At 40.2% G+C, this 27,761-nt stretch overlaps 1 protein-coding gene across 1 annotated transcript in view; it reads right to left on the reverse strand.

Annotated features, from left to right (window-relative positions):
* The window catches only part of MMRN1 (multimerin 1), a 38,962-nt gene extending 31,465 nt beyond the window's left edge, over positions 1-7,497 (reverse strand). The window contains exon 1 of the mRNA XM_030947779.1: positions 6,906-7,497. Coding sequence (XP_030803639.1) covers positions 6,906-7,429 — 524 coding nt within the window. The 5' untranslated portion in view covers positions 7,430-7,497. The remainder of the gene's footprint in view (positions 1-6,905) is intronic.
* Positions 7,498-27,761: the final 20,264 nt, after the last annotated feature.

Genomic DNA, 27,761 nt, shown 5'->3' on the forward strand with positions numbered 1-27,761 from the left:
TAAGTGGTCCTAAAGCCACCCCAGTGCTAGTCGGACCACAAACGGTATAGAATCAGTCATGCCCCCTTCATATCGTACCTGAAAATGACTGACTTTTGTCTGTGAGTAAATTAGATTACCTGGCTTTTAATAGAAATGCTATTCAATCAGCCCAGCTGAACATCACTGACTCATGAAAATGAGATTACTGTGTTGCTGACGGAATACAAAAGGGCCCAGAGCTGGAGCTGTTGTCAAAGTTCATGCCCGGCTTTGTGGTTGTGCCTCTTTCATGTCATATGCAGCTTATTTCTATTTCACAGAATAGTTAATGAAATACTCACCTTGATTCTACAACAGTTTTAATTTTGTATCGTCCTTTACATCTGAGCAAAGGGGATGTACAAAGATGCCACAAGTATCTAGAGCCAGGAGGTGCTGGCTTTTCAATTTGCTTTAAACAACCTGCCAAGTTCGGATGAGGAGAGATAATGTTGACTGACACAGTGTAAACACTCAGATTGTAAAGATAGCAAGCACCCTCTCAAGGTTGTTTTTTGCTATTGCATGGGAGACTGGCTTTAGCAATTTCCTTTGAATTCCACTAGGTGACCACAGAGACTTCTCACTGTGATATGGTAAATTCTATATCTTTAAGTGAACGTCAGTCATCTTTCAAAAATATAAGCTCTATTTCAAACAGAAATTATAAGCTTGAACAAAAACCAGTTAATTCTTTCAGTTCAGTGCTCAGCTTCCTTTGCTCTGAAATGTATGAATGTCAGTGGCAATAAAAATTCAGTACTCACTGGGGACTGGCCATAAACAAATCAAACTGGAAAATGTGTTTTACAAGCTGGCTGGAATGGAACAAACTAAAAGATGCATGTGACATGTATTATAAAATAGTAAAGTGATAGTGAAATGTGTTATAGGATATGTTTTTATCCCTGAGAAACAGCTGACTTGCTGACACTGACTGGAGCATAAGGTGTCAAAGATTTGTTTAATGTTTTTTTTCCAGGACTCAGTGTCCTGACATTTTGTCCTGTCTATTACAAAACACAAATTCTGCTCTCATCATTCATTTCCTTTTTTTGTATTACAGTACTGAAGCCTTGGACTGTGAACAGCCTCTTTATTTCATCCGAATTTTTATTTACTTTTTGTCCTCTCTCGTGCTGCAAAAATTAATTCAGAATTTCCACTTATCTAGCACTTCACTAATCTTTTAAAGCATTTAAAATGTTTTCTTGTTGCAAATCAGATCACCTCTTTGATACATGATTTTTCACTCCATGTTCAGAGCCGTTTAACACAATCAAACCATTCCAGATAGAATTTAGACTTTGGACAAGATATCCATTAATCTCAAATCTTTGAGAATTAAACAGCAAAACACATCCAAAAATGCAGACAAACTGCTCTTTAAAGAGGTCTGGATTCCTTTTTACTTCAGGAATATAAATTTATTTTCCATCTTCTAATTGACCCGGAGTACAAAATTCATTAAGGTAGTTCTGGCCTTGTCTACTGTCAGTGCTTTCCAGGTAACCTTCAGTGGTATTGGTGTTCACTGCTTTTTTAGTGCTTTTGTGATCTACAGAAAAGGAGATTGCAGTATGGCAGACATGGCTTCTCCACTTAGAGAAATGCTGACAATAAAAAAAACAAAAACCACCTTTGTACGTGACAAAATGAAAATATAAAAAATAAGATCTGTTAAAGTTTCAGGGGTGAATCTGTCCTTGTTTATAGGGTTGTTTTGGGCAGGTTCTCTTTTCTTGTTTCCCTTCATTAAATGATTAAAAGCCTTGCCAGTTTCTTTGTATCTGATTTGCCACTTAATCATACAGATACATATCTTTGTGCTGTCACTGTCTGATCTTATGGGTTCTTGAACAGAAAGGATCTGAGCCAAAGTCCATGAAATTCAAGGTGATTTTTTTTCCACAGGCTTTTCCTCATGACCAATGGTGTTGCTTACCAGGAATATGATACAAAATAGATGCTCTGTAACAGATTTGGCAGAAAAAGTGACATTTGCGACACTTGCATTCTCTATCTGGCAACACAGATAATGCCTTTGGAAAACACATGGGGACACACCTTGCTGCAGTCCTCTTCTTGCCAAGTCTACTCTAGAATTAGTTCTCTAAAATGTTAATTATATTCAGATTTGTAAGAATGCCTATTTTCTCTGCATACCTGAGCAGATGTTTTTGTTGCCACAAAGAGTTGACCATTTGCAGTGGCTAGTGGGTAAATCCTAACACTGTGTCCAGTGTGGTACAGTAATCCTAATCTATTCACAGGGGTGAAGGGACATTCCAGGGATGGAAAACCATCTCTTTCTAATCCTTGCTGTTCCCATGGCAGATGAAACAAAGAACAAGAGCAAGATAAGCATGATCATTAATGCAATAGTTAGTGTAATAAGACAAGCAGAAACCTTCCTTACCATCCTGAAAAAAATCAGAAATCATCTGTATAGTGGTGTCTTTTCTGATCACAGAAAAACTAAAAACCAAGGCTCTGAGCAGGCTAAGTATTTGTGTATATCTCAAAAACAACTTTGGCTAAGAAGTGATTTTTTTCCCCCAGTGCTATGTTACCTGTCCTGCTGTGAACAGTCTGTCCTGACTCTACTAGCCATCATTGCTTTGGGACTGCTATGGGAGTAACACTGAGCTTAGCATGGGTAGGAAAATTGGATGGTGGGCTTACAGCCAAGCATCAGAAATACATTCAAGGTGCTGCTGGAGGAAAATGACTTATTGTAAAGATCTGCATAGCTGTAGTACAACATTCTGGGGAAAAAGACTGTCAAACACACCCTGACACAGCCACCAAGGCAACCTCAGGCCTGGGTAAGAGCTTCTTCCTTCCTTCCAGGTCATAGTGAATATAGCCAGTGAGGCAGAAACCTAAGCCATGTGTGACTGTATTTTTTGTAAATGCACAGTGATGCAAAATCTTAGGAAATCGATTCAAGGATTGTTCTCTCTGCTCCATTAAAAAGTGACATGATGAAGAGAGACTGTGAACCTTGCATTAACTAGGCAGTTAAATCAGGTTTCTACATGCCTCATGTATCTGAACTGTCTGCTGAACTTACCCATTCATTTTAATTTGCCAGTACACTAGATTTCTACCAAGCTGATATAGGCAAAAGCAATTTCCAGAGAGAAATGCACACATCTGGTCATGCGAATGAAATATTTCAGCACTCCTATCACATGTGACAGCTAAGCAAATTTGTCCCTGGTGCTGACTCTATTAAACCTTTCTGTGCTTAGTAATAAAATACTGTCACCTCAGCACTACCCAGGGTAATGGTAAAGGAAGTTTATAAAGACCCTCAAGAGAACTGGAAAAAGTGTAAAATACAAACAATAAGAGAAAAGAGTAATGTAGAGCCACTCAGCAGTGTGGGGATACTGTGCTTAATTTACAACCTGAATGAAGGTCGCATGTATTCAGGAGCTGCCTTGGATGGTAATTAATAAAATCATGTTCAGAGTGAAAAGATGAGTGTGCTGGTCTCAGGACTCCACCTGAGACTTACTCCATTGCACCACTGTTGTTTAAGCTGCTTCACACAGTAAAATACTGCAATTGTCTCTCTCCACAGGCTGAAAAACATGTATCTCAAATTAACTCAATTGAAAAGAATGCATCATAAATTTTCTTCTTTCACACCAAATTGATACTCAGATTTATGTCACTTAATTTCAGAGAAATTCTCTCACTCTAGGTTTCCATTACTTCTTTATTCATTGATATAGACTGCATAAAACTTTGAAGATATGTAGAAATAAAAAAAAATGTATATTTGTAAAGACATTAATTTTCACATTTCAGAGGGTAAGTCAAATTCATTACTAGGAGTGAAGAAATTAATTTCCCTTCAGCTCAGGCCGTTCCAGATATGCTCCCTATGAAGTTTTCTTATCCTCATGAAAGCTTGGGTGCAGACCCTGCCTGAAGGGGGGATACCTCACCACAGAAAACACTCTTCTAAAATGGTTTGAGAGCAGGCAGCAACAAATTGTGTTCTCCTGTACCTATTCTAAGGTTAATTATAAAATTGTTCCAATGTGAAAGAACAGGATTTAATTACATTTCTGTGCCAGGGAAGAATAAGGAAGAGAATAATTTTCTTAGAGAAAAGGATATGCCCAATATTTAGCCCTTGTAATACCACATCAAGCTGTGGTAGAGAGAGGTTCAAAGCCCAGCCTAGTTCTAGAGTGCATGTGGTAAGGTATGGGTGAATAATATTGTCCTCACATAACCTAGGGTAGTGACAGAAAGGGAATTATCTTTGTAATTAAGCCACTAAGGCACGTGACCTCCTTGAGAAAGGGGTATTTGGGTAATTAATTTTGTACAATGGACACATATTGTACCTTGTGGACAATCTGACAGCCTTGCAGACTCTCTAACAAAGTGTGTGTATTGGTATTTTTAAAATTATAAGTATGTTTAAAAATAAATGCTCATTCTTGTCTTCCTTGTTTTCTTTCCTTGTCTCACAGATTTCTCTCTATTGTTCCATTTAGAAATATGGAGTCCCCTAACATCAGCATCTCTGCACATATGTTAGCACAATGGGTTGCCATAAAGGATTACAGAGTCGTGCAGCTCCTACAAGGTCACTCAAAAATTCAGTTTGGAGTACAGACTATAACCAAGGAGGTGCTTTAATTCAAAGTAAATTCAAAAAGCGAATTGTTCTTCCAAATTTCCTCAGAGACAGTACACTTTACAGCTGTGGAATCTGCTATTGAGTCATGCTCTGCTCAGGCTTCAAATGAGTAAAACCTTGAAGAAATCTGTGTCTTATTGGAATTTTTGCAGTATCTTTCTCACTATATTTGTTTTATGTTTGTTTTTTTTCTAAAGAAAATATATAGGACAAATTATTTGGGGTGTAGTCTATGGCACCTGCACTTAAAAAAATAAAAATTTTTGTCTTACGCATATTTTCTCAGCAGTAGCTTTTCATGTGTTTCACAGTGATTGGTAACAGTCAACACCCTAGACTAGGCATTTTCTCATGTTCTTGCTGAAAAAGAAAAATGAGTCACAAGCAAGTTTATTATTCACCCAGGTCTAATCCATAAGGAAAGGAAGGTGGAACAGTGAAGTGACTTAAGTCACAGTCTAGGTCATGGCAAAAGTGTAAGGGAAGTTCAAAAGACCACATCCTATTGTAAAAATACTCATATACAGTGGGAAGGCAAGCCTTGTAGCACAAGAATCTTATTGTGAAAAGGACTGAGCCAAACTTAAAACTGTAGATATTTGCTAGAGACGGAGAGGCTTTGTAGCTCAGCAGTTTGAGCAAGAAAATGGGGATTCAGCATTCAATTTTGTGCTGGGGTTTCATGCTGCTACACATTCCTGTAAATGTGATATGCAATCCTGGTTTTATTGCTAACTGGATCAGTGGACTCCAATATGCATGTTGCATAGCAGGCTGCTCCTTGACCACTCATGAAATTAGGGGCTGGCAAATACAAGATTTGCTTCTTTTGCCTCTCTGCAGTTGCAATCATGTGTCATTATGATAAATAAAATATGTGACCATCTTCACCAGAGACTCATTTTTTTGGTAGTTGTATTTATATCTCAAGTAAAAGGTAGAAAATTGCTGATTCACAGAGTTTTGCTGAAGATTAGTTTAATTGGAATACAGTTCTTGAAGGAAGCTGTAAAAGCCAAAGACCAAGGTTAGCATGTATTAGGATTTATTTCAGTGGAGATGTAGCTATAAGCACTCATGTAAAAAGAGACTCCATTTAACTCAGGTGAACTCAGACATTCTGCCAAACACTGTGGTAAGGTGGTGTAACAGATGACTTTCAGTACCTAAGGAGTGTGCTAGGAAAGCTGTCTGGGAAACAGCTCCTTTACTGGGCTCTGTCTTCCAAGCAAAGGACTCCTTTCCTTTCGGTCCTTATGCATTATTTTCCTTACACACCATCCAAAACATGCTCAGGTGAATGGGAATCTTTTCTTTCACTTGAAAGAACATTAACTCCCAGCCACACACAGCAAGAAAATTGTAGGAGTGATGATTTTAGATGGTACCACATGGGAAAGTAGTATCAAAAGAAGAAATCTATATTCTGAAAGCTCACTCTCCATAAATACTATGGAAAACAACCATTCCTTTGCATCTTTCATTTTCTACCAGTATCTGATTATATATCAGCAATTAAGGGAAACTTGCAATATCTGCAAAGTCAGTGTTAATACCATCATTGAGAACTGAAGGCATTGGGGAACAAAGAAAAGAATTGAGTGCTCCAGAACTATAAAACTAGACAGTACAGTTTGATATACTCTATTATGCACAGCTATTGTATATTAAGTTAGAGCTCTGAATGCACATTCATCTACAACATCACTTTTCATAAGTTTTTTATCACAGAATAGGATGTTTCAAATTGTCAGACATTGATGCGTTTTGTACATTTAATTGCTTGTATTTTCAATTTAGTGGAGAAGTTTACAGACACAATATTTTTAATAGGTTCAAAATGAAATAGTGCATTTGCAATTTCTTTTATCCACAAGAAAAGAAAGAAGGAAAAAATCAACAGTAGTTTACTGTGCATAAAACAGGGGGCCATTTATTGTAGTCTTTTCCTACCCATATATGATAATGACTTCCCTGTTGATTTTGAGATAACCACCCTAAGGAATAAAACATTGCAGCATTTACTCTGTTAGAAATGTTACAATGGTTTTGCCCGAGTAAATGCTGCCAGTTTGTTCCCTTGCTTGTTTTAGATGGTCTTTTTTAAGGTAAAAAAATAATTTTACTGAACTTGCTAGGACTTTTGCCAATTATGCCACTGGAAACAGGAAAACAAGCAGGACATAGGAGAAAAGAAAAAATAAACGTAGCTTACTTTCCCCTGGTAGTTTCAAATCCAGATGCTTTGGAGTTGGCATCCTGCTGGCTCCTGGTGATACCAGTGCTGCGAGAGGACTGCTTGACAGATCTGTTCCCTGTAGCTATATCCAGGCTTGCAGTGAGCCCTTGAGGCAGAGGGATCTCTCCAGCCGTGCTTTGTAGGGTCCCTTTGCTGAGAGATGAGCTCCCCGTCTTGTCTCTGCCAGAGTCACCATCACTGTGTCCATTTGACTGACTTGCAGGGGTAGACATTGTAGGACTGGAAGTTTTCTTCACTGCTGTCATTCCCAGTGTCTCGCCTGTAGATGCAAAAGGAGGTCCCTGTGAGGCTCTTGCTCTGGCAGCTTGAATTTCAGAGTGGGGTGACCCCCTAATTGTGGTCAGAGATGGAGTTGAGTCTGAGTGACTTGTCTGGGTTTCATCGCCTTGTCCTGTGATCCAGAGCTTTCCTAGAGCGCTGAATCCAGTGCTGCCCCTCTCTAAGTGCAACAGGAGCAGCAAGAATATGATATCTTTCATTCTGATGGTTTGTAAATGCTACAAGTTATCTCACATTTATTTCCTAAACAAGAAATCCTGTGGCTTCTCTCTCCTTCTGGGCTGCTGCTCAGATAGTGAGCCTAGCCAGAGGATGCCCTGACAGGCTTTATTTCTGTAGAAAGGAAACAGGTTTTGGTGTTTCAAAACTGACTGAGGAAGCCTGGTTTCCTGTTTCTGTGGATCCCTCTGCAACCTGTGACCCCTTGGAAAGCAGGACCCTGGCAGCCTATGTGGGAGGAAAAAAAGAAGTCTGCAGAAGGCACAGGATGAAGATTAATGGTGCAATAGAAATGTGGAAAAATATGTACTGTGAAGTAATCCTGAGGGATAAAAACTGAAATTGTTAGTTATTTTTCCTTTCACATGTACATGTACGGACAAGTGACTTATCACATGGGCCCTTTGGATGGTTCAAACTTATGACCTTGTTATTGGAAAAAGAGCTGACAAAACTGGTGTGCTACAAAAAACTGAACATTTGTCGTGTCTTCTCTTTTTCCTCTGAACATTTGCACACACTGCTGCTAACAGTGCAGAGATAAGGAAGAAGTTCACACTGTGAACCCACCAGTGATGTCTGTGCCTGGAGATATTCAAAACCTGACCCAAAACTCAAAGACAAGACCCTGAGCAATATGATCTCAGCCCTGCTTAGAGTTGGGTTCTGGACCAGATGACCTTTGGATGTCCTTTCTAGTCTATATCACTCTATGAAATTATGCCTAGTAGCTGCAAGGTTGAACACTGCAGCCAGGAAAGAGGAGATGAAAGCTTTCCTCCTCTTCTGCCATTCTCCATCTCTCTGAGAGTAAGGCTGCTTAGTTTCTTGCTGGAGGAAAAGAAAGAGAAAAGGTAATTGCTGTAGAAATTGCATAGAGAAATACCACATGAAATTTTAAAGTGGGTACAAAGCAGCAACAGAATAGACCGGTCAGGAACCATATAGATGTGAGAGACCATTGCACATCAGTTCAAAAAGCCTCTGGCCACTGACACAAGTGCTGTACTAAGGTCTATGGACAAGACATCCCTGAAAGCAAGCTCACACACCTGCAAACAGAACAGCATCTTCTGGGTGTGCTTCATATCATTTGAGGATCACCTTTTCACAAAATCCCCATTTCATGGAAATCTGATGACTAACAGGGGCACAGTGGAAAAGCTGGTAAATTCCTTGCATGTTTTTTCAGAAAATACTTTCGAAAAAACCCCAACCCCAAACCAATAAACTCAAGAGTAAAACACCAGACATGGGGGATAAACCACCAGCTCTTTTTTCAGTCAAATAAATCTCTGTGATGGTTTTTCCTGTTTAGAAGGTTTGCATAACAGTGTCTTGCGTTCAGTTTCCATGTGAAAAAGTTTAGGTGTGCTAAAGGGTTGGGATTTCCCTCTTTTATGGCATATTTTTCTGTTTTATTGTCTTGGAAAGCACGGGCTTTTACTGCGTAAGTAAACCAGATGCAATTTTATGATACAACATACTAGAAAAGATATGCAATGCAGTTGTGCTTGCTTTTGGAGACTATTTCCCCTCTCTTTTTTCTTACTCATAGTGAAATCTGTACATGACCTTTGAATATAGGACACAGGAGACAATCTAATGAGCAATTTAATTTAAAGACTAATACAAGCAATTTCATGTGAGAGCTTATCTTTTTGAGCTTTATATTTGAGATTTTGAATTAGTACAATCACATGAATTAGCATTTAGCATCCCATATTTTTTAGAAATCCCAAGACAAAATAAATGGTAAATAAGTGTTGACTGTATTTGCAACTTCAACACAAACTGACTTTAATTAAAAAAAATACAGCAGCTACATACTGCATTTATTATGCAATAAGGGTGCCTAATAGCAAAAAAAGCTTGGATTCTGCTTTGTGTCGCTTCATTGCAAGTGTTAATTCTGCCTCTAAATTCAGAGAAATGACTGCAGATTTTTGCTGGGGCAGAAAAAAGTAATGCAGAAGAGTCTGGCTTTTGGTGGTTGGTAGATTTCACTACAGTAGCGTTTATTTCCCTCTCTGAATACTCCAAAATGAAAATCTATTGGTTATATTACTTCATTAGCACATGCCTGGGCTTTAAATGAAAGGATAAAATTGTTTGAAGGCTGTTTTTATTTAGCAAAACAATCTTGGCACTGTAAGAAACTCATGATATCCCTTTTCAGATTGTTGTATGCTGGATCTGAATCCCAAGCTCATTATAAGTCTTATTTCAGCATTAGTTCACATCCAAGTGCTGCTTGTCTTGATGTAAACTGAACCCAGGAAAAGATCAGCACTTGGATGCATTTGGTGAAACTCAGGACTAGATTCAAAATTATCCTGAAAAGTCCCACTCAATATGCTGCCCACTCCTGTAAGCATAAATCCATAGGTGCCGCATTTTTTGTATTAGTTGTGTATTCATGTTACTGAAATCTCTGCATATTGGGCTGGCCTCATGGGCTTTTCTTGGAAATTTTAAAAATTGAGCTTGGATCAGAAGCTGGATCTCAAGTTTCCAATCTGTATTAATTGTCCATATGAGAGTCTACACTCATATGTGCTGCTGAACACATATTCTTTCACTCCATGAGTTTTAACTCTATAGGTATTGACACATTCAGCCGAAGATGTTGAGAGTCTCTCATCTCCTGTGAGAGCAAAAGATGGTAAAGGAAGCAGTTTTCTGGGAGGTGGAAATGGATTGTGAAGATGCAAACACACTCCTGGGGTTGTCACATTTAAGTCACCAGGCTACATTATATAAAAGAGCAGTACCCTTCTGCTAACAGAAGAGTTATCCCTGCTCTGTACTGCAGAAGAACACAATTTATTTTCAGGGTCACAGCTGTGGTTCTTCAGACAAGGTGAGTTACTTATGGTTGAGTGAGCTGACCAAAGAGTGTGATCTTAGAAACACTTTAATCTTTTACGTCCTAATGGCACACACTCAACACTGTGACTTCAGACAAATCCCTGAACATCTCATTGCATAACCTGAGCCATCTTCAGGAACTTTCACCTCTCCCCAGGCACTGTAAGGAGAGCATCAGGTTTGCTCCCCCCTGAGTTACATAGACTGCGTAGCCACCTTGGCAGAGGTACTGTTGATCATCCAGATTATTTAACAACTTCAGTAAGATCACCATGGCTACACAGCCACAGTCTGTCATCCTCATTCTTCAGGCTTCACCAGTAGAAAACCTATTCCCAGTCTTAGGCAGAGTAGTCTGAATCCGTAGGGATTTGTTACCTCAGAGCTATTCAGACCAAGGAATGGACAGCCACATCATTTCTCTCCTCTACCTCTGCTGGCAGCTCCAACATCTGTAAAACACTGGTCATTCAGTGGGCTCTCTGTCTGCTCAGCACCTGGGGTCAAAAGTGATATGGTAAAAAATGAGAGTTTCTATGCCTGTGTTGTGGTTTAACTGTAGCCAACAATCAAGCCCTACACAGATTACTCAATCCTTCACCAGTAGGATCAGGAAGAAAATCAGAAAGGCAAGAGGTTGAAAACTCATGTGTTGACATACAGACAGTTCACTAGGAAAAGCAAAAGCTACACAAGCAAGCAAAGCAGAACAAGGAATTGATTCAGTGCTTCCCACGGGCAGGCAGGTGTTCAGGTACCTCCAGAGAGCAGGGCCCTGTCACATGTAATGGCTACTTGGGAAGGCAGTACTCCAAACATCCCCTCCCCTTCCTCCTTCTTCCCCACCCTTAATACACTGAGCATAATGCCATATGGTGTGGAATAGCCCTTTGGGGTCAACTGTCCCAGCTGTGGCCCCTCCCAACCTCCCACACACTCCAAAATTCCCTGCCAGTGTGGCCGCACAAAAGCCAGAAAAGGCCTTAGCTCTGTGCAAGACCTGCTCAGCAATAACACAAACATCTCAATATGATCAGCCCTGTGTTCAGCACAAATCCAAAACACAGCCACACACCAGCCACTGGGAAGAATTTTAAGTCTTACCCCAGCCAAAAACAGTAAGAAAGATGTTATTGAATAGCTCTTTATTCCACTAGTGTGCTTACTGCTGGTAGAATTTTGCTTTCCCTTGCTCCAGATCAAACACACTTATATTTGACATAAATTCTCACACTTCCTGCAGTGCCTCTTGGTACCAGCTGAATGGTCCAGTGAAAAAATCACTTTGCTTTCCTCTCTCATATAGAGATGCACAGGGCAGCACTTAAGACAGGAAAATAGGTATCTCAGGATAAGGAAGAAGAAATCACTTCTGTAGACAGTCTGCAATGATTCAGAAAATTCTTATCAGGTTATGAAGAGTTATGAGGAGCTCTAAATACCACTATATCAAAAGAAAAACTATCGTTTTTGGTCATAATGTTTCCTCTGTAAGGTCCAAAAGTATACTGAAGACTCCTAAGCAATACCCATAATTACTGTTCTGCTTTTAGTTTTAGTTTTGTTTTTTTTTTTTTTTATTTAAAAGCTCATATCCAATGTGTATAACTGGTTAGCACGAATTAAAAGCATACATTACAAAATATGTAATCAGACTTCAGGTGGCCACATTTTACAAATTAAAGCCATTGTATATTTAGTATTTCAATATGTCTATCCAGGAAGTTAAAATTTTACATCTAAAATAAGATTCAATGAATCTGTGAGATTTCTTTAGGTTTGTTCTGATTACATAGTACAGACCACTGTGTTCCTCTCAAAAAAATAATTCCTTTGAATTCTAGTTTGCTCAGGACAGTAGTAACAGGAGAAATCATTGCTTTATGTGTATGTATGAAGCACATAGCAGCAGAAGGATTTTCCAGTAAAAGGACAGGATGAGAAATTTGCATGGTTACAGCATGAGTGTTTCTAAAGGCTCAGCTGTGATTGGGATCCAGCTAAGGCAGAGTCCTATTCCATCCCCAGCATCACTCTTGATCAAACTAAGCACATACCTTTGCTGAAGTATTATGTATTAGCTGTGTTTTTAAAGTGTATTCCAATATATTCTTTGCCTCTGGGCACATTTTCAGCCTTCAGAGACATTTATATATTCTTTTACTTGGGAGCAGCGGCAGCTGATGAAGGAGATTGCTGTCTGCTTTGGTCTAACTTCAGCCTATCCCTATGGCAAAGCTGGCATCAGATAAATGGAACTGGAAATCATCTGGTTGCTTTAAAAAAAAACCCTCTGTGAGCTGTTCCTAGCACTTCCCTTCTGACCTTGATAGGCAAATAAACCAAAGAACACTAGGTTTTTCCTAGAACAAAAGAAATAACTTATTGGTTCAGAGATCTCACTTTGGCCTTTTTTTTTCACAGCATTGCCTCCCAAGTGTGATGAAGCCACTGGTCTTTGATGATCATTGCACCCTCTTTTACCCGCCTCAAGGTGATAGTGCTAAAAAACAGTTTAGCTGAGGCAATGCTTACACTATTCTGGAGACCAAACCATTCCCATGAGCCAGGAAATCAGGAAGAGACCTAGAAAAACAACAGTTACCTTCAGAGGCTTTAAATCCAACAGTAAGAAAAGCTTGGCTTTATCTTCAAGAAAATGTGGCAAGCTGGGGACTAAGTAATGATGCCTGAAGGACAGAAAATTCCTGGATGCGCTTTTCATCTGCCTGATAGTGTGGATTTCCCACCCATGTCTGCTACTGACAAAGCTTCATTAGCAACACCCTGTGGAAAACAAACCTGTGCTACTGACAAGCTCCCATGCCAGCTCATTCCCCAGTGTATCCGTCAACAACATTCTGTGGAAACTAGAAGGAAGCCAGGACTGTGACAAAAGACCAGACGAGCAAAAGTTTCCTCTGCTGGAAGCACATATCCATGTCTGTGCTGGGCTGCTCTCCTGCAGCTGAAGGCAACTCCACGTGGTGATCAACCCTCCTGAATAGCAGTGCCCTAAGTGACTGGAAAAGCAGCATTTCCCTGAACTCTGGGAGCAGCCAAACACCTTGGCATTCCTTAAGGGCAGGTGCTGGAATTCTTCTGGAGCATGTACCATAATTGCTTTGTAGAGTCCAGTGCTAAGAGACTGCATTGAGCCTGTTTATCTCTCTCCTTTGATAAAACTAGTTGCTTCATTTTATTCCCATCAGTAGGGATGAGAAATAAAACTGGGATGCTTTCACTACACCTTTGGTAGCAAAAAGAACGGAATAAAGAAGGGAAAGAGAAGTGACTGAAGAGGTACAGGGCATCAAAAGGAAGAATACTGGTAAGAGGCAAAAACCAGAGAGATGATGACTACAAAAGTAGTGACAGCCCTGGAAAGGGAACACTGTGCTAAAATTTGAGTTTGTTACATCAATTAAGCTTTCCTAGACCCTTGAAGTGCTTTTGATGTCAAGTTTTTCCTGGTATGTGTGAAACAGAAAGCTTCCAAAAGTAGAATACCAGAATTAGGCCTGAACTGCTTTGGACAAGGAGATGTCCAAGGAAGTTCCTTTCCTTCCTTATACTGTGTGCCTCTGCTAGGATGTAAAGAAACAGGCAGACATGTGAACAAAACATGCATCAAGGCTGCTCCTGGCCTCACAAAAAAATGAGGTGAGTGTCCAGAGTGAGGTGAGATCCTTTTTCACCCTTTCCCCTTAATTCCTTATATTTCCTGAATATCGTAAAGGAAACCTAGGACATTTCACAAGTAGCAGCCAGAAATGACCCATCATCACCCAGCTAATAAAACTGGAGGGTCTGTCAAGCTGCACGAGGAGCAGGCTGCTTTTAGCCAGTTTGCTATAACTGCATTCTGCAGAAATCAGACTGGAGTGATAGTTGATATTCCTCCCATCACTTTGTTTCTTAAAACTGCCGTTTCCATGGCAAATATACAGACTTGGATTTCTACAATCACACTCTTTTACCACTTTTCTTGTAGGTATGCATTTCATGGGAAAATATGTCTTCTCCCTGCAAGTAGCTCAGTCTGGAATGAGAGTCATAGATCCTTAAAAGGACAGTGAGAACTCATTTGCTTCTTACTAAGGAGGATGAACGTTGTGTAAGTTATGCTAAGGACATAGCATAACTTTATGGCTTTATGGATCCAATCACGATAAAAAGCTGCATGTGATTTCCTAAGACTACAGGAGTTCTACTCGTGATGTTTTGTTTTTCTGCATTTTGCTCTTCTGAGATATCTCTGGGTCAATTTCATTGTAGTCATTTTATACACAGAATTCCTTTTCCCATTTTTCCAACAGTGAGGTCCTGGCATTGCAACTGGTAGCACACAGCCATTAAGTTCTTCCATTACTCATGAGCTATGGCCTGCTGCCAAACTCTGCCTGGGACATTTGGAAAGGCTTAGTGGGATAGGAACCTAAAAGGGAAGGTGATAATACAGCTGTAGACATTTCAGTATACATAAATTTAAGTTTATGCATAATTCTGCCTCCTAATTTTTGCTGCTGTGCTTGAAATTTGTCCAGGTTTGGTTGGATACATGACTAGAGCTTGTTGCTGTTCAGAGGGTGAGTGTATGAATCGCACAGTAATAAAAATGTCAGTCTCTAACTTTTGTAGTGACCATGGTGTTCTAATTCAATAGGGTAAGAAATTTGGTTTTCTGGGTGTTTCCCAGCTGGCATCTCAGTGGTTTGGAGCGTACTGTGTCAGGATATGGTAGTGTCCTATTTCCCTCTGATATGACTGTGGGGTAAGCTAGGTCACAGAACAGAACCAGTTCATGCCAAGTATCTCCAAAGACTGGAGCAGTCTGGGGGCAGACAGTTTTGTCCCGGATTTGCAAGTGGGTTTACATATGAATAGGTTTGGTAGAAGAGCTAAGGATGTGGAATATCTATACAAGAGAATAACCTGACTTGCAATGACTGGCTGGAGCCAATTTCCAACACTGACTTAACCTGCTCAGTTTCTCTCACACAATTGCTTTATCATGTTGTTCTCCCTTTCACCCTACTTAAAGAGACACTTGGGGCTTTATGGTGCTTAGGACCTTATTTGAAGGTAGGGCAAATTTTCTCCAGATTTATTGATGGTTATGTGTTTTAATTTTCCAGTCAGAAAATGGTATATAAGCATGAGAGAAGACAAGGATTTGTCAGAAAAGAGATTCCAAACCAGCCCAGATTTACTCTTCAATGTAGCCTTTAACACAAGCATTTCAAAATTATCCTTTTCACCCAGACTTAATATCACACATTCAGCTACTGTGTAGATTGCTACTCTATGAAGCTACATTTTGTTTTCCTGGAAAACTTGATAATAGGCAAAAAAAATCAACATTAAAGGTTTCTCAAAATCCTCTGACTGTGCAACAGAAGAATGTTGCTCCAAGCTCTAGGAATGAACCCTCTGCTATTTACAAAGAAGCTTTTTCCATCACACAGAAAATAAATTTGAGAGAGTTTTCTCTGGCTCACATTATTAATTCTATTCCTAGAAAATTAGTTAGCAGTCTTGACATGCCCTCGGAGAAAAACAAAGGGAAGGCAACATGAACCTCTGTGTGTAATCTTCTATTTGAGCAAATGTAGATTATTTGTAGTGACTAATTTTTCCCTTGGAACAAAAAAGTGAAGGAAGGTTGAGTAATGTGTGATGCAATGGTTGCCACAGCTGGGAGTTTAGAGTTGGACTGGAGCCTGAAGAGGCTTCATTTAGAAAATAAAGAGTTTTGGGAGCAAGTACTAAATCTAAATATACACATGTGTGCTCATGTCTAGCAGCCATGACACAGTAAGTGCCAAATGAGAGCTTGGGCTGGAAAGGTGTTTGAAGGATTTCTTACCTGTACCAGTAAGAGGAAAACTGGAGGTTAACACAGTGTCAAAGGGGGTCAGAGTAGGCAGTAATGCCCACCAGCAAATGATTCCAATAGGAAGTGCTGGAAAACCTTGTACCAAGTGTATAAGCATGATTTTTTCCTTCTCAATCTGCCTTCTTTGGCAGGAGCTTTAAAGCACAGGGAAGGGACCATATCAGCAAACTCACGACTTAGCGCCGGTCAATTGTTAGAAAGAAGATACAAATAGGTTTCCTTTTTTTTAAGGAAAGCAGCCTATATATGTTATATACTAATTATTTGCTCTCTTCCTACTAGAACTGGCTATAGCCAGTTTTCTAGGGGGAAGAGAGCAAAGAATCAGTATATAACACATGCTAAGCTCACAAATGAAGGTGTAGCATGGTATCACAAACCAAAGGAAAAAGAGAAGAGTATAGATGCTCTTACCAAACATAATATCGATCTTAACCACTGGTCCTGATTTGGGAAGGGAGAATCAATATCCCCTTCCTCCCAGGGAGGAGATGCTGACTGTGCTCTAACTCCCTGCCCATGTCCTGAAGGTATCAGCCTTCATACCCAGAGGGGCTGTGCAAGGGTGAGCACAATAACAGAGAAAAGGGATAGATTTTAGGAAGTCTGTCCTGAAACCTGTCATTTTTAACTGTATTTCGTTTGAACTGTGTAAGCATCATTGTAACTGCGCCACAAATAATTATTTCGGAGTATAATGGTGGAGGATTCAGGCAGTGTAATCTTTGATATGGACGCATTAAACTGCAGAGCAGAATCTGTACTGTGAGTAGCAGACTGAGACAGCAGAGGAAAACCCATCAGTGTGTGTTGCAGTCCAGGACAAGCCTTGCCAGTAACCTGGGCCACTAACCAGGGATGTTTCCAATAACTGGAAGGGAAGTTTCATTGGATTAATTTCTGTAAAAAGGCTCACTGTCAATGACAGGCAATTCTGGTGAAAAGACAATGTGATAGAATTGGGCAGGCCGGGCTGTGCCTGACTTCCTGTGAAGCTCCATGGTTCCATAAAATGGGTTGTATGGTTTGCTGGGAAATACAGACTTCACGAATTTATGAGATACAGTAAAATGAAATGATTGATGGCTTATTCCTTGCTTTTCAAACTGCTTGAACTGAGCAACACATTTTCCTGTCATGTGGTGGGCTGGGGCCTAAGATGAGTGCTTATGTTTGCATGCAAGCTGTGCTTACCCTCTGCAGTAATAAAATTTTCTTTATGAGCCCCAGTTTCCATTTCTACATGTTTCCAGATGTTTTGCCACTGCCAGCTACATTTACTGAGTTTCAAATAGCCCTAACTGATAAATTTCTGAGTCAGAGGGGTGGAAAAGACAGCTTTAGTTTGGGATGGTGGCAGTAAAAATATGTATTTTTAGTGTAGCAGCCTAAAGCCTTTCTAAAGCCACTAAGCAAGGCATTGTAGGGTACATAGAAGAATATGGGAACACCTGACTGAAGGTGCATCATGGTGCTGACATGTTAACCCACAGTGGCAAGCATGTAATAAAAGTATTTAATAGACAGAATCTGTGTATGCTCCCTTTAGTGTGCATCAGCATTCAGCCTCACTCTTGTCCAGATCAAGTGTGGGGTGGCAGAGAACCGTGGCTCCCCCATCCTGAGTGCTGGATCTCCTTCTTAGGGCCACCAGAAAACTGGTGGAGAGGCTGGGAGGTGACTAGAGACCCTCATTTCTGGGTTGACCAGGTTATATTTCCATGGGTTTCCCCCCCGATTTTGCATTGTGACTTTATGTTGGTAAAAGAGCAACAAACAGTCTGTTTGCTCAAAGAGAAGAAGTAGGATTCTGAGATTCTCAGGGGGAATCTCAGAATTACAAGTTGCTCTGTATTACTGGTATGTTCTCAAGGGAATTTTGAACTCATCCTCTGCGGAATAGCTATGAGGTTTTGTACGTGGGAGGCCAGCCAAAGGATGTAGAGGATGAAGGCTCAGTTACACCAATCAGAAATGTTACAATCAGAAAGGTCAACCCCCTGTATTACACCCACTTCCAAGAGGAAGAAAGATGCAAAAACAAAGAAAAGAAAAAAAAAAGAGTGAAAGAAAGATGAAGTTGTAGGGGATTTCCTTTCTAAGAGGGCCCAATAAGCCAACCTGGCTCAACCCATGGGAGTATCTGCTGCCTCCTTGGGACCTGAGTCAAGGAAGACACCAAGAAAATTCCTAGCCTGGTGCAGCCCTCAGAGTACCCCAATACTGATCTCTTACACAGGAGACAATGAAATGGCAACATGTAGTCCAAGTGCCATCAAAACAGGACTTCAGAGCCTTGGAACATTTGGAAAGGAACAAGTGGCACAAGTAATATTCTCTTCCAGATTTCCAGTGGAAGGCAGTAACACTGGAAGAAACAGATGGGCTGAGTCTGTTAATACCTGGCTAAATGGGTGGTCAATATTTTGGGGGTTTTGACAGCGGAATGGCCTGCGTAGCACCAGGCATGCTGGCATCAGATGGGAGTCACCTTTCTCAGCAAGAGAGGACAGTCTTTGCTCAGGAACCAGCAGGACTTGGCAGAGCTTTAAACTATGTGTGCTAGGGGAGTGACAGACATGGCACACAACAATATCAGGGCTGTTCCTGGGGTGATATGCAAAGGTTAGAGGGAACAGAGAGCCCCTCTGCCAGGGACTCGGCAATGTGAGAGCCACACTGGAGCACACTTCCAGTCTTACAGAGATGAGTCAGGCATTCTTGAGGTAAAGAACCAACAGGGAAACAAAAAATGCCAACAGGGAAACACCAGGGGAATATGTCAAAGGAATTAAGGGGTGTTTCTCTAAGAAGGTGACACAGCCAGCAGCCCAGCTGAGGTGCCCTTACACCAAAGCATGAAGCCCAGGCAACAAACAGCAGGAGTTTGTTGTATTCAGCAATACAGGAGGAGGTTAATGACATTTGTTTTTGTAATCTGTGCTTTTCTTGCAAGATGCTCAGAACTATTTAAAGAGTTCAACTCACTAAGCAGAAAGGGTCAGGTATCTACCTGAACTATACAATTTTAAGGCATACTTCTGCCAAAAATGTAACCTCCATACAAATTCATGGAAATGACATTGAAGAAAAACATCTCAATCTACTCTCTTATAGGTGTGGAGAAGAAATTGTCAAAAAAAGGAAAAAAAATCATAGAAAATGTTTTGGGTTATGGTTGGGTTGGTTTTACCCCCCCTGTTTAAACCTTGAAACACATTTCAAATGGATTGTAAGTCTATTATTTTTTTACTTGATAGAGTGTGTTTGAACTTGTACTTCAAAAAAGGTTAAGTCCTTTCTTTGACTGAAACCTTAACAAGTTTGAAGCACAACTTTTAAAAGTAATCTCATTGCAAGACATTTTCATGTGATGACTTGGGGAGACTGATTTGTCAGAAAAGGATTACTAGCACAGAATATGTGCACATGATACTGAAGGATGAAAATCTAACATCCATAAAACAAGTTACATCCTCAAAGTGCATGTATGATAGACTTTAAGGAAAACTTAGTATTACAACAATTTACAAGTCCCAGAGACAGTAATTTATAGAAAATACATAAAGTATGATCAGTAATGTCAGGACTCGTATCTACAAATTGAGCATTAAACGTGTGAAGTCTGGCTTGAGCTGTGCATTCTTCAAACTTAAGAACATGCTGATATACACCATTGAACTGAGGAGTCTGAACTACCAATGTTCCCATACAGAGAAATTATTTCATATGGGCAGATAGCCATAAAAAAAAATTGGAACATAAAAATTTTTAAGCCTTAAGGATGTATCCTATTGAAGTATACTGCGGACTTTGGTGAGACTTTTGCATGTATAATCATTGCGAATCTTGTTGCTTTAACTGAATTTTGAAGAGTCGAATTTTTAAAAAAGTATAAAAAATCTGCAGTCCTCCACTGAAAACTAGCACCATGTTAATGTAGAATGTGGCAGAATCTTTTCTTAGGAGGAAATTGAGTACTTCTTATTAGTTCTGCTTTGGTGTTCAATAGCTTAAACAAGAAGTTATCCTTTTTGATTGGGGTAAATTTAAAAAGAAAAATCCACACAATTTGGCAGAAGAGTTGTTTGTTATCTGATAATTTCAATTACTGTGGGAAAACCAGGACACAGGAATATACAAATTCTGTGTAATATTTGATTTCCAGCATAATTTTTCGGTGAATATTCTGAGTGGAAATGTATGTGGAAGAGGGAGGCACTTCAGATGAAGATATAACTTGAGAGGCACATATGCTGGTTGTTAAGGTAACAGAAGAAGGAACCAGCAGAAATTTTCATCAAAGACTAATTCTCACTGAGCTCAACACATCCTGGCTGCCTAGAGAGTTCAGTATCTAAAAACTGGAAAGAATATAGCAAAAGGTCAAATACAGAGATGTGTTCATCCTTTGGAGGAAACACTTGATGAATCTGCTTGAGTTACTGAACCTCTTCTTCAACCACAACATAATGACATGCTCTTCATGCTCCCCTACGTGAGTCTAAAAGAGAGAGAGAGAGAGAGAGAGAGAGAGAGAGAGAGGGAGAGACAAAGTTGTAATTCACAAAGTAGAACAGGATAGGGGAGCTAGTGACACAGCAGAGCATCTCAGAGAAACAGATGTAGAGTTGAGCTCCTAATGTTAATGGCTGCTCACATGTTTAGAAGAAATCCTGGAAGATTGCAAACCACACTGAAAGCCTATTCAACCAAAAATAAGTGTGCTGGCTTGTCTGGGATAAAGTTAAATTTCTTCAGAGTAGCTTGTATAAGGATAGGTTTTGGATTTGTGCTGGAAACAGGGCTGATTACACAGGGATGTTTTAGTTACTGCTGAGCAGCCCTTACACAGCATCAAGGCCTTTCCTGCCCCTCACACACCCCAAAGAGGCTGGGGCTGCATGAGGAGTTGGGAGGGGACACACTGGGACAGCTGAACACAACAGATCCAAAGGGTATTCCACACCATATGGTGCCATGTTCTGCAATAAAATCTTGGGAAAGAAGAAGGAAGGGGGTACATTCCTAATTATGGCATTTCACCTTCCAAGTACCCATAACATGTGATGGGTACCCTGTTTTCCTTGAAAATGGCTGAAGACCTGCTTGTGGATGGGAGCTAGTGAATTAATTCCTTAGTGTGTTTTGCTTGTTTGTGCAGCTTTTCCTTTACCTATTAAAGTGTCTTTATCCCAACCCACACAGTTTTGTACTTTTACCCTTCCGATTCTTCCCCCATCCCACTGTGGGGGAGTGAGTGAGTGAGTGGCTGCACAGTGATAAGCTGATCACCAAGCTGAAACCACAGAACAAGGCAAAGCTTGGCAAGACTAAACATGCAGGAAGCATGCAAGCTCAAGTATTGATCTACTCTATAAATGAGAGTCACTAAGATTTTTATAGAAGCTGCAGCAACACAGACAAGCCAGCTAAGCCTGAGAAGGCAGCATACCCTTGGCTAGAGAGGGCTCCTTTGTTTCCATGCATTACTTCAACTGGGAGCTGTACATCACACTGAGCTTCTCAGCAGAGCTGAGTTATGCTATTACAGCCTCCCAGAACAATCTCACTTTCCTCCAGCAGGAAAGGTCTTCCTACGTGTGCCTATGCAGACATGTTGTTGAGAGAAACACATTTGATCCTCACCATATTCTCAGGTAGAAAGAACAAGCCTGTCTTTGTGGACATACACAGATAGGGTTTTATTGCAAGAAATATCTTTCTCTCTCCTTACAATTGCAAAGGAATTCTGCAACAGGATCCTGCTGATTTATTGATTAACACTATTCTGCTGTTTCTACAATGAATACTAAATGCATTCCTCGCTTCTGTCAAGCAGCTCTGGTGCTCTGGTGCTTACAGTTTTCTCCCTCTGTCATATGTAGGCTGTCTGTCTGAAATCTGTAATCACAACAGCAGATGAAAAAGTCTCAGACTGTGCCACTAGCACTTGGGTCAATGCTCAATGCTAAAATGTCATTTGCTTTCTACATGCTCGGACCATAACCATCTTCAGCGTGGGATTTCAGTTCAATATCTGAGGTATGCAGTACCTCCAGATTTATAATGGTGCATGACACAGCTGTGTCTCTGCAACAAAGCTCTGTCTGAACAGGGTGTGACTTTTAAATGAACAAATGTTTGCACTACTAACTGTGAATGTACTGCTCAGTGTCGTTTAAGAGGGTGTGAATGCTTTCTTGGTTGATGAAAAATGGCCTAAGAAGACTGGATCAGGAAGACTTCCTAGAAGGCAGAAAGAGATTGTAACCTCTTTGGTGGACTGGTAAGGGAGGGAAGGTCCTATGGCAGGGCCCCACAGCACCACCTGCAGCCAAAGCCGACAGCCCACAGAGCTTTGGAATGGCACTGAAGAGCAGAGGGAGGCTCCCTGGCCTCAGGTGGGTCTGAAGGACTTTCCCAGGACCAAAGGAAAACACGCAGGGCTTGCTTGCTGCAAAATGATGAGCTGGTCTGGAAGCAAAAGCTGCTGCCAGAACATGGCAATGTGGGACAAAATCAGGTATAAATATTTTCATTTTCAGTTGGGATAATTAGTTGGTCTGATCTAACCTGACTTGACTAGAAAATTTGGTTTATTTTATAAATACCTAGCTGTTTGAATGTTTTGATCTTTTGAGACAGGGACAAGATAGATCCACCTCCGGTGGCTTTGGCTGACTCAGCATCTATATACAGAGTTAGTTCTGTGGTGCCTGTGAGGAATCAGTCTTCCACAGAGCTGGTCTAAATGGTAGTCCAAATCAGGCAGGTAAAGTCAAATGGAGATCACTGAAGTAAGAAATAGGAGAGGGTTGTTTTTGGTGACTACACACTAGATATGTCAAAACTGCAAAACTGTAACATGGTGATGGAAAGATACTGGATGGGAGCAACACAGCTGACTTATGAAAAATGTTAGAGACTGAAAAGGCTGTTCTCAGGCTGAGATGGCTTAATGAAGTGTCAAGGTCTCATTTTCTCATTCATGCTGCTAGTACTTTGCAGCACAGATGACCACTGCAGAGTAAATTCTATATTACCCACAACAGACAGAAGTAGCAGTGACTGAAACACTACCTTTTAAAATCACTAAGTGAATATATAATACACAACATTTCTTTAAGGTGTTCAGCACAACGATTTTAAGTGAAGAACATTCAAGTTCATTTAGGAAATTGAATGTTCACTTCAAATGCATGTAATGAGACATATTTCAAGTTGAAACTCAACTTTGCTGATGATTGGCAATGCCTTTCTTCACCAGAGCATTCTGATTAGTCATAGAATAATGAAATTTGCATTTGAGTCATGGATAGCAAGAGGAAATTCTGATTTATACCCATTTCAAGTAGCTCTGAAAGAGTTTAATTTTTGGAGAAAACTACATAAGCAACTGGTTACATGGTTATGAGGATGCCAGCAGAAGATATTATTGATGAGTATGTACCACTGGTACAAAGAATTTACTGCTACAGAAATGTCAAATTCTGGTTTCACAGGGCAGTTAGTACCTAGAAAGGCAGTGATCTGTGATTATAGGTTACTGTGAATGGTTCACCTGTTTCATTCTCACTACTTCTGAAATTCTTCATCTGTGCTTTATTCCCCTATTGGTGTCTTGTCGTGAAACCAAGATAAGCCCCTTTGAGACAAGAAAATTGTCTGATCATGGCTAGAAAATATCAAGCCCAGTGGGGCATTCATCAGCAGTTATGAGTGAAGTGAATGCCAGAATATATTGATAGGGGAAAAGAATTTAACTTCTTAAATATTTTGAATATTTCCTGTAGACTGGTACCATGAGAAGAAGGTAAATTCCTGAGACACTGATTCTGCACAAATTCTACATCTGCATTTGAAAATACAAAAGGAAATCTTCACAGATGAAAATTCATTGTCCAGAAATCTCCACTTAGCTCACTGACAACCTGCAATTTATTTCTGGACAGACCCCTCATTGAGATACCTACACAAATTTGACTTGGGTTGACTGTGGCCTTTAATTTTGACCACTGTCACCCTGTTTGCTGCTTGGTCTTCCCTTTGTCTCTTACCTAACTGCCTTGTCTCTTACTGAAGTGATGTTTTGAGTCTTTTTCTCCTGCCTCTTGGGCATCACTGCAAATGTGAATGCTTCAAACTGCCTGTGAATTGAAACAAATTGGAGAGCATAACAGAAATTAAATGTTTCTAGGGTAGAGTTTTTTTCCTAAGATTTGAGCTTGAGGCTATAACTGAAATGGTAATTTAAATTAAATTTGCAAGTACATTTATTTTGTGCGTGATTACGAGGAAAAGTAATTTTTTTCCTATTGTCTACATTGCCCAAGCCTGAGTATACATCCCCTTGTGAAGAAATCTGAAATGGCTCCCCACAGTTATTCCATGCCCTGCTTAGTGTTCCATATAGATAAATGTTAATAGCCCAGAGTGTTGCCTTAAAATTAAAAATTTTAGATCAAGACAAGTTTCTTTATGTTTTGTGGTAATGCAAACATCAACAAGAAGGTTGCCTGTGGGTTGGAGATTGCACTAGAATAGGATTCCAATAAGTGATTCCATATAATAAATAAAGGAGCCAAAGAAACCAGAACAGATAATACTGTGCTTATAGTGATATTTCCTTTGCTATTTTTGGTTCCCCTGAGTCAATCTCTGGTTTAATGTCAGCATGAATGGGAATTGAATTGGACCAGTGGCTGGTGTAACATAAAAAGTGCTGGCAGCTGATAACGGTGTTATGAGTTTATGGTGATTGGAGTGGCACCAGCAAAAATGTCCAAGGGACAACTTGGCTGGGAAGCTAGAACATAGGAATCAGAGAAATGAGAAGAGAATCATTTGTTACCAGATAAAACTTCAGGTTTTCCCTGTGGGTTAATACCTGAATGAAAACCGCCACTTTTCCTTTATGTGAGGTCTACTCTCCTTTAGGAATTAAAGAAATAAGACAATTTGATAGAATGAAATATGCTCCTGTTTGGGTTTTCCACCTGTTCAATCAGTTTTCTGGTAACTAATTGTAGTATCTAATTAAAGCTACAGCTTCCTGGTGCACCCCTTGAGAAATGCTGCCATCCAGGTAATGAATGTGCTGTGCCTGCACTGGCTCAGATGCCTATGTTTGCAGCAGGCTACTTTAGAACATGCTGCCTTATCTTTGACCTTGGAGACATCTGGTGCTGGCTTCTCAATCAAACAGAACTTGGGACAGGACAGGCATCAGACCTGACTCTGGCTTGGTGATTTCCACTTTTTTAGCATTAGCATTTTCAGTTATATGAGGTGCTGATAGCGCCACATGTGAGGAAGGTGACTGTTTCTTTCAGGTAAAATCAATTTATTGGTGCTATGCAACTTGGCCTGTTCAGTCTGAAGAAAAGGAGACTGAGGTGAAACCTCATTGCAGTCTACAACTTTCTTACGATGGGAAGAGCAGGGGTTAAAACACTGATCTCTTCTCTGTGGTGACCCGTGATAGGACTGAGGGAATGGCCTGAAGCTCTAACAGGGAGATTTAGGCTGGATATTAGGAAAAAGGGTCTTCACCCAGAGAGGGGTTTGGCACTGGACAAGGCTCCCCAGGGAAGTGCTCACAGCACCAAGTTTGACAGAGTTCAAGAAGCCTTTAGACAATGATCTCAGGCACATGGTGGGACTCTTGGGGATGTTCCTGTGCAGGGCTAAGAGAAGGACTCAATGAGGTCCCTTCCAACTCAGCATATTCAGTAATTCTGTGGGAAACATCTTAAAGAATAACCAACACTGATTTTGCCAGGCACCCTTAGGTCAGCCTCATCTGACCTATTGGCTGTCTCTGAGTAGAAACAGGCTGCCAGATGGCTTCCTTGGCACTCAAGATACTGCTTTTCAGAGTAGAGCTTTGCTAAAGGTTCCAGGTGCAACAGAGTTTTTGTGCCCTTTAGGACTGAATTTCTAGCCCAGAGAGGTTAATTAATTAATGAAATGTTACCGTTGTTTATGAAAGCTGTGATGGCTCTGTAACTTCACCATTGACTGCAAGTGAAGGAGAGGTAAAGTCTGGCAGGTTCTGCCCGTAACAGAGGTGATATAAAGATGTGAGACCCTTCTGTCTGGTGTCAAGATTAGTATATCTGAGCTGAAATCCATCAGATGAGAGACATACATCAATCTTCCTGACATACATGTATATGTACATCTGCCACAGTCATATTTTCTGGAAAAATCCCTTTGCCCAGGATTCTTCTCCTGGGAAGCTGAGAAGCCTCAGAGAAAAAGGAAAAAAATATTATCTCATTGCTTCTCATCTGTTTTGCTCATATGGAATGTGTTTGGAGATTGTCTATCCATCTGGTGATTGTTTCATTGGTTTCCTGTGAATTGTTTTGACTTATTGGCCAATCACGGCCAAGCTGTGTCGGGGTTATGGAAAGAGTAATGAGTTTTCATTATTATCTTTTTAGCCTTCTGTAAGTATCCTTTCTGTATTCTTTAGTATAATTTAGTATAGCATTCTTTAATATAACATAGTATCTTCAAATAATAAATTAGCCTTCTAAGAACATGGAGTCAGATGCATCATTCCTTCCTTCGTCTGGGAACCCTTCAAATACAATATACATCTGTGTGTGTAGGTGTGTACATTCCTCCAAGTACTCCAATACAACATATAGATGCCATATATTTCTATATAAATTAAAGCTTTTTTGATCAGCTCTATCTGTGTCTCTTGGCAATGGCTGCATGGCAGTGGACATCCAATAGCCCAGCCCATAATAAGCACCCAGAACTATATCTATCAAAACAGTCCACAAACAGAAATCTTTGCAATGGGACTGCTGCATAATAATGAATACTAATTTTAAATTAATAAACCAAATGCTTCCACTGGGAAATCAACTCTGATATGAGTTGCATCTTGATTGTATGAAGGCTTTAATACATGTGCTTACCTTTCAGTTGGGTAAACACCATGGGAACACCATGCATGCTCCGGAGTGTTAAATTACAACGCTTATGAGCATGATAAGAAAAAGATAATGGTTTGCTAAATCTCAGGCTTACCTATAAGCAAAGGTCTTCTTCACCTTTTTTTTTTAATTGAGCATATTTTTGAGTTCTCAGAAAGGGGCTATGTGCACAGGTAGTTACAGCATGGTCTGTAAAGACAGCAATGGTTCACAGAGGGAGCTGAATGGGAATAGAAATGCAAACATTCTGACGCAAGAGTCTAGGAAACTGATCTGAACTCCCAGTTGCCTCTAAAGAAATCCACATAGTAAACTGTTCTGTAAGAAATCAAAATACTGGACTATATGTGCATAAAGTGTTCACAGTTTCTCACAGTTAATGTATTTATTCAATTAAGACCATTTTCAGATTATCTGCAATCAGTAGAAGGGCCTTGAAGTGGAGTAATCAATGTTAACTGTGAACACAGTGCCCTAAGCCAGCTTCCCTTCATACTGCCACTTTCAGGTGTTCAAAGGAACCTTTCCTCTGAGGAGCATCACCTATCAGTCCTGTGGTAACACAGGGAGTCTGTGTGAGTCAGT

The sequence above is a fragment of the Camarhynchus parvulus genome, chromosome 4, assembly GCF_901933205.1.
Source record: "Camarhynchus parvulus chromosome 4, STF_HiC, whole genome shotgun sequence".
In the NCBI taxonomy this organism is placed as follows: domain Eukaryota; kingdom Metazoa; phylum Chordata; class Aves; order Passeriformes; family Thraupidae; genus Camarhynchus; species Camarhynchus parvulus.